The sequence below is a fragment of the Onychostruthus taczanowskii genome, unplaced genomic scaffold (assembly GCF_017590055.1).
Source record: "Onychostruthus taczanowskii isolate IOZ18803 unplaced genomic scaffold, ASM1759005v1 scaffold876, whole genome shotgun sequence".
In the NCBI taxonomy this organism is placed as follows: Eukaryota; Metazoa; Chordata; class Aves; order Passeriformes; family Passeridae; genus Onychostruthus; species Onychostruthus taczanowskii.
The window spans coordinates 1-7,426 of record NW_024506729.1 but is presented as its reverse complement, the minus strand read 5'-3'; the positions used below and the strand labels follow the sequence as shown (position 1 = coordinate 7,426).

The 7,426-nt window shown below is 48.0% G+C and overlaps 1 protein-coding gene across 1 annotated transcript; it reads right to left on the bottom strand.

Annotated features, from left to right (window-relative positions):
• Positions 1-308: 308 nt before the first annotated feature.
• On the bottom strand, positions 309-7,355 carry LOC121346964 (nephrin-like; the record flags this gene model as incomplete). The annotated part of the gene is made up of 7 exons (XM_041425166.1): positions 309-338; positions 575-693; positions 859-962; positions 1,781-1,862; positions 4,104-4,232; positions 4,272-4,388; positions 7,196-7,355. Coding segments are annotated over 7 exons (741 nt in total), but the record flags the coding sequence as incomplete, so codon positions are not given.
• Positions 7,356-7,426: the final 71 nt, after the last annotated feature.

The window sequence follows — 7,426 nt, the reverse complement described above, 5'->3', positions numbered from 1 at the left end:
GGTGACGCAGAGCAGCCGCAGCTCCTCCCCCGCCCGGACCAGTGCGGGCAGCCCCTCGATACTGGGAGCACTGGGAGGGACTGGGAGAGACCGGGGGGTCACTGGGGGGGACTGGGGGGGACTGGGAGGGACTGGGAGGGAACTGGGAGGGACTGGGAGGTTACTGGTTTATACTGGGAGGGACTGAGTTGGTTTATACTGGTCCCTACTGGTTTATACTGGTTTGTTTTGGCTTACACTGGTTTATAATAGTTTATACTGGTCCAGTCTATACCAATCCGTACTGGTCTATACTGGTCTGTACTGGTTTATACCTGCCCGTACTGGTTTATACTGGTCTGTACCGTTCCATACTGGTTTATGCCAGTCTGTCCCAGTCTGTCCCAGTCCCTCCCAGTCCCTCCCAGTTTGCCCAGTACCCTGTTCCAGTGCTCCCAGTCTGTCCCAGTTTGTCCCAGTTTGCCCAGTACCCTGTCCCAGTCCCTCCCAGTCTGTCCCAGTCCCTCCCAGTCCCTCCCAGTTTGCCCAGTACCCTGTCCCAGTCCCTCCCAGTCTGTCCCAGTTTGCCCAGTACCTTGTCCCAGTGCAGGCTGGGCGCAGGGCGCCCCCCTCTGGTGACGCAGAGCAGCCGCAGCTCCTCCCCCGCCCGGACCAGTGCGGGCAGCCCCTCGATACTGGGAGCACTGGGAGGGACTGGGAGAGACCGGGGGGTCACTGGGGGGGACTGGGGGGGACTGGGTACCGGCGATGTCCAGCCGCAGTGTGGGCTCAGTTTTGGGTTAATTTTGGGTCAGTTTTGGGTTAATTTTGGGTTAATTTTGGGTTAATTTTGGGTATTTTTGAGTGTCCATCACTCACCGGCGATGTCCAGCCGCAGTCCGGCCGTGGCCGCAGCCGCTCCGGCCGCGTTGGAGGCCGAGCAGAGCAGGAGCCGCCCGTGGTCCGAGGGGCCGGGGGTCAGCCTGGGAGGGAACTGGGGTCACTGGTTTGGACTGGTTTGGACTGGTTTGGACTGGGAGGACTGGGACTGGGCTGGTTTGCTTTGTACTGGTCCCTACTGGTTTATACTGGTCCATATTCATTTATACTGGTCGATAGTGGTCTGTACTTGTCCATACTGGTCCATACTGGTCCATACTTGTTTATACTGGTCCATACTGGTCTGTACTGGTCCGTAGTGCTTTATACTGCTTTATACTGGTCCATACTGGTTTATACCAGTCCGTACTGGTCTGTACTAGTTGTTTATACTGGTCCATACTGGTCTGTACTGGTCCGTAGTGCTTTATACTGCTTTATACTGGTCCATACTGGTTTATACCAGTCTGTACTGGTCTGTACTAGTTGTACTGGTCCGTACTGCTTTATACTGGTTTATACCGGTCCGAACTGGCCCGTACTGCTCTGTACTGGTTTATACTGGTCCACACTGGTTTATACTGGTCCAAACTGGTCCATACTGGTCCACACTGGCTTATACTGGTCTATACTGGTCGCTATTGAGCCATACTGGTCCATACTGGTTTATACCAGTCCATACTGGTTTATACTGGTCTGTAGTCGTCTGTAGTGGTTTATACTGGTCCCTACTGGGCTGTACCGGTCCATACTGGTCCATACTGGTTTATACTGATCCATACTGGTCCGTACTGCTCTGTCCTGGTTTATACTGGTCCACACCGGTTTATACTGGTCCGTACTGGTCCATACTGGTCCATACTGGTCCGTACTGGTTTATACCAGTTTATACTGGTCCGTACTGGTCCGTACTGGTGCTCACCTGGCCGTGGCCTCGCTGGAGCTCAGTTTGGGGTGGGATCCCTCGAACACCCGGGAGGAGACGTCGGGAAGGGGCTCCTCCCCTGGCCGGGAAAACACCCAAAATCAGCCAAAATCAGCAGAAACCACCCCAAAATCAGCAGAAATCACCCCGAAATCATCCAAAATCACCCCAAAATCAGCCAAAATCACCCCAAAATCATCCAAAGTCACCCCGAAATCAGCTAAATCACCCCAAAATCACCCCAAATCACCCCAAAATCACCCAAAAATCAGCCAAAATCACCCCGAAATCAGCCAAAATCACCCCGAAATCAGCCAAAGTCACCCCTAAATCAGCCAAAATCACCCCTAAATCAGCCCAAATCACCCCAAAATCAGCCAAAATCACCCCGAAATCAGCCAAAATCACCCCAAAATCAGCCCAAATCACCCCGAAATCAGCCAAAATCACCCCAAAATCACCCAAAATTCACCCCAAAACCGCCAAAATCACCCCAAAATCACCCTAAAATCACCCCAAAATCAGCCAAAATCACCCCGAAATCAGCCAAAATCACCCCAAAATCAGCAAAAATCACCCCAAAATCAGCCAAAATCACCCTAAGATGACTTGAAAATCAGCCCAAATCACCCCCAAATCACCCCAAAATCAGCAGAAATCTCCCCAAAATGAGCAAGAATCAGCAAAAATCACCACAAAATCACCAAAATTACCCCAAAATTAAGCCAAAAATCACCCAAATCACCCCAAACCTACCCCAAAATCAGCAAAAATCACCCCAAAACCACCAAAAATCAGCCAAAATCATCACAAAATCAGCCAATATCACCCTGAAATCAGCCAAAATCACCCTGAAATCAGCCAAAATCAACCTAAAATCAGCAACAATACAAAAAAATCAGCCAGTCACCCCAAAATAATCCAAAATCACCCCGAAATCTACCAAAATCACGACAAAATCAGCAAAAATCACCCCAAAACCACCAAAAATCAGCCAAAATCATCACAAAACCACCAAAAATCAGCCAAAGTCATCACAAAATCAGCCAAAATCACCCCAAAATCAGCCAAAATCACCCCGAAATCTACCAAAATGAGCCAAAATCACCCTGAAATCAGCCAAAATCACCCCAAAATCAGCAAAAATCACCCCAAAATCAGCCAAAATCACCCTAAGATGACTTGAAAATCAGCCCAAATCACCCCCAAATCACCCCAAAATCAGCAGAAATCTCCCCAAAATGAGCAAGAATCAGCAAAAATCACCACAAAATCACCAAAATTACCCCAAAATTAAGCCAAAAATCACCCAAATCACCCCAAACCTACCCCAAAATCAGCAAAAATCACCCCAAAATTACCCCAAAATCAGCAAAAATCCCCCCAAAATCAGCCAAAATCACCCTGAAATCAGCCAAAATCAACCTAAAATCAGCAACAATACAAAAAAATCAGCCAGTCACCCCAAAATAATCCAAAATCACCCCGAAATCTACCAAAATCACGACAAAATCAGCAAAAATCACCCCAAAACCACCAAAAATCAGCCAAAATCATCACAAAACCACCAAAAATCAGCCAAAGTCATCACAAAATCAGCCAAAATCACCCCAAAATCAGCCAAAATCACCCCGAAATCTACCAAAATCACGACAAAATCAGCAAAAATCACCCCAAAACCACCAAAAATCAGCCAAAATCACCCCAAAATCAGCCAAAATCACCCCGAAATCTACCAAAATGACGACAAAATCAGCAAAAATACAAAAAATCACCCCAAAACCACCAAAAATCAGCCAAAATCATCACAAAATCAGCAAAAATCAGCCAAAATCACCCTGAAATCAGCCAAAATCACCCTGAAATCAGCCAAAATCACCCTGAAATCAGCCAAAATCACCCCAAAATCAGCAAAAATCACCCCAAAATCAGCCAAAATCACCCTAAGATGACTTGAAAATCAGCCCAAATCACCCCCAAATCACCCCAAAATCAGCAGAAATCTCCCCAAAATGAGCAAGAATCAGCAAAAATCACCACAAAATCACCAAAATTACCCCAAAATTAAGCCAAAAATCACCCAAATCACCCCAAACCTACCCCAAAATCAGCAAAAATCACCCCAAAATTACCCCAAAATCAGCAAAAATCCCCCCAAAATCAGCCAAAATCACCCTGGCCAAAATCACCCCAAAATCAGCCAAAATCAGCCCAAAATGAGCAAAACTACCCCCAAAATCACCCTGAAATCACTCAAAAATCTGCCCCAAAATTGACCCCAAGATGTCCAAAATTGCCCAAAATGGCCCCAAATTCTCACCCAGGCGCAGCTCCAGCTCGGGGGCGGGGCGAGCATCGTGGGCGTGGCAGCGAACCTGAACCTCGGCCCCGCCCACCAGCGGTAGCTCCGCCCCCTCCAGCAGCTCCAGCTGGGGGGGACTGGGAGGGACTGGGTCCCCCCCAGTTTGTCCCAGTTTGCCCAGTTTACCCAGCACGCTGAGCTGGGCGGGCCGCGAGCTGCGGGTGCCGTTCCCCTCCCCCGCCTGGCAGGTGAAGACGTCATCGTCCTCCAGCGTCACCGGCCGGATCCGCAGGTGGTGCTCACCTGGGACACGCCCACCTCAGGCCACGCCCACAGGACACGCCCACCCCCGGGCCACGCCCACCCCGGCCACGCCCGCTCGGTGTAAGGCCGAGATCGCCGCAAATGGGAGAAAAATTGGGCAAAAATCACCCCGAATCGGCTCGAAATCAACGCCAAAATTGTCACAAAATTACATCAAAATTGTCCCAAAATTGTGTCAAAATTACATCAAAATTGTCCCAAAATTGTCCCAAAATTGTCCCAAAATTACATCAAAATTGTGTCAAGATTATGTCAAAATTGTCCCAAAATTGCCCCAAAATTGTCCCAAAATTGTTGTGCCAAAATTACATCAAAATTGTCCCAAAATTGTCCCAAAATTGTCCCAAAATTACATCAAAATTGTGTCAAAATTACATCAAAATTGTGTCAAGATTATGTCAAAATTGTCCCAAAATTGCCCCAAAATTGTCCCAAAATTGTGTCAAAATTACATCAAAATTGTACCCAAATTGTCCCAAAATTGCATCAAAATTGTGTCAAAATTATGTCAAAATTGTCCCAAAATTACATCAAAATTGTGTCAAAATTGTCCCAAAATTACATCAAAATTGTCCCAAAATTGTCACAAAACTGTGTCAAAATTATGTCAAAATTGTCCCAAAATTACATCAAAATTGTCCCAAAATTGTCCCACCCAAAACTGTGTCAAAATTCTGTCAAAATTGTTCCCAATTTGTGGTAAAATTGCCCAAAAAATTGCCCAAAATTGTCCTAAAATTGTGTCAAAAATGCCCCAAAATTGTGTCAAAATTGTCCCAAAATTGTGTAAAAATTGCCCCCAAATTGTGGTAAAATTGCCTCAAAATTGTCCCAAAATTGTCCCAAAATAGTGTCAAAATTGCCCCAAAATTGCTCCCCAAAATCAGCCCAAAACTGCCCAAATCAACCCAGAAGCAATCCCCAAATCATCCCAAAATCGCCCAAAATCACTCCAAAATCAGCTCAAAATCACCCAAAATCAGCCTTAAATCACCCCAAAATTGCTCAAAATCATCCCAAAATCAGCCCCAAATTCAGGACAAAATTGACTCCTAAATCAACCCCAAAACTGCCCCAAATCCCCCTCAAATCACCCCAAAATCATCTCCAAAATCAACCCCAAAACTGCCCCAAATCCCCCTCAAATCACCCCAAAATCATCTCCAAAATCAACCCCAAAACTGCCCCAAATCCCCCTCAAATCACCCCAAAATCATCTCCAAAATCAACCCCAAAACTGCCCCAAATCCCCCTCAAATCACCCCAAAATCCTCTCCAAAATCAACCCAAGAATTACCCAAAATCAGCCCAAAACCAACCCCAAAATCACCTCAAAATTGAGGAAAATTGCCTCAAAATTGCCCAAAATTTCCCCAAAATTAACGCCCCAAATCAACCCAGAATTATCCCAAAAATCAACCCCAAAATTGCCCAAAATAATCCCAAAATTATTCCAAAATTAATTCCAAAACTCTCCCCAAAATCCTCCCACCCCCACCCTTCAAATTGCATCAAACTGCCCAAAATGCCCCAAAATTTTGAATTCTAAAATCCCTTTTTTTTACTGAAAATGGCACCAAAATTCAGTCCCAAAATCCCCCAAAAATGCTCCCAACCCCCACCCTCCAAACCCACCCAAAATGCCCCAAAATGCCCCAAAATCCTGAATTCTAAAATCCCCTTTTTTCCCCCAAAATCCCCCAAAATCCCGGATCCAAATCCCCCAAATCCTCCCAAAATGCCCCAAAATCCTGAATTCTAAAATCCCCATTTTTTCCCCAAAATGGCCCCAAAATCCCCCAAAATTCAGGATCCAAATCCCCCCAAATTTCCTTTTTTTCCCCCAAAATGGCCCCAAAATCCCCCAAAATTCAGGATCCAAATCCCCCCGAATTGTCCCAAAAAGCCCCAAAATCATGAATTCTAAAATCCCCTTTTTTTCCCCAAAATCCCCCAAAATTCAGGATCCAAATCCCCCAAATCCTCCCAAAATGCCCCAAAATCCTGAATTCTAAAATCCCTTTTTTCCCCAAAATGGCCCCAAAATGGCCCCAAAATCCCGGATCCAAATCCCCCCGAATCCCCCCAAAATGCCCCAAAATCCTGAACTCTGAACCCCAAATTTCTCCCTCAAAATGACCCTTTAGCCCCGCCCCTTTGTGGCCACGCCCCTTTATCTGCACCCATTTAACTCCGCCCCTTTAACCATGCCCCTTTAACCACGCCCCTTTATGACCACGCCCATTTAGCCACACCCATTTATGACCACACCCATTTAAGGCCACATCCCTTTAGCCCCGCCCCTTTATGGCCACACCCCTTTAACTGCACCCATTTAACCCCGCCCCCTTATGACCACGCCCATTTAGCCACACCCATTTATGACCACACCCATTTAAGGCCACATCCCTTTAGCCACGCCCCTTTATGACCACACCCCTTTAGCCCTGCCCTTTTATGGCCACACCCCTTTAACCACACCCCTTTATGGCCACACCCCTTTATGACCACACCCATTTAGCCCTGCCCTTTTATGGCCACGCCCCTTTAACCACACCCCTTTATGACCACACCCATTTATGGCCACACCCCTTTATGGCCACGCCCCTTTATGACCACACCCATTTAGCCCTGCCCTTTTATGGCCACGCCCCTTTTAACCACACCCATTTATAGCCACACCCATTCATGGCCACACCCCTCAACCATTTAGACACACTCATTTAGCCACGCCCATTTATGGCCACACCCCCTCAACGCCCGGCCCCCTCTGAAGCCCCGCCCACCTCTGGCGGGGTCTCCGGCCAATCGGTAGCGAGGGTGGGCGCGGGTGGGCGTGGCCCCGAGCATGAGCCCGCCCCTGGACCACTGCACGGCCACGCCCACCCGGGCCCGGCAGCGGAGCTCCGCCCCCTCGCCCAGCAGCGCGCTGCCATTGGCCGGCTCCTCCAGGAAGGGCGGGGCCGGGGGGGAGGAGCCTGAGGGGGAGCGACCAATGAGAGAGCAGAGAGTGACCC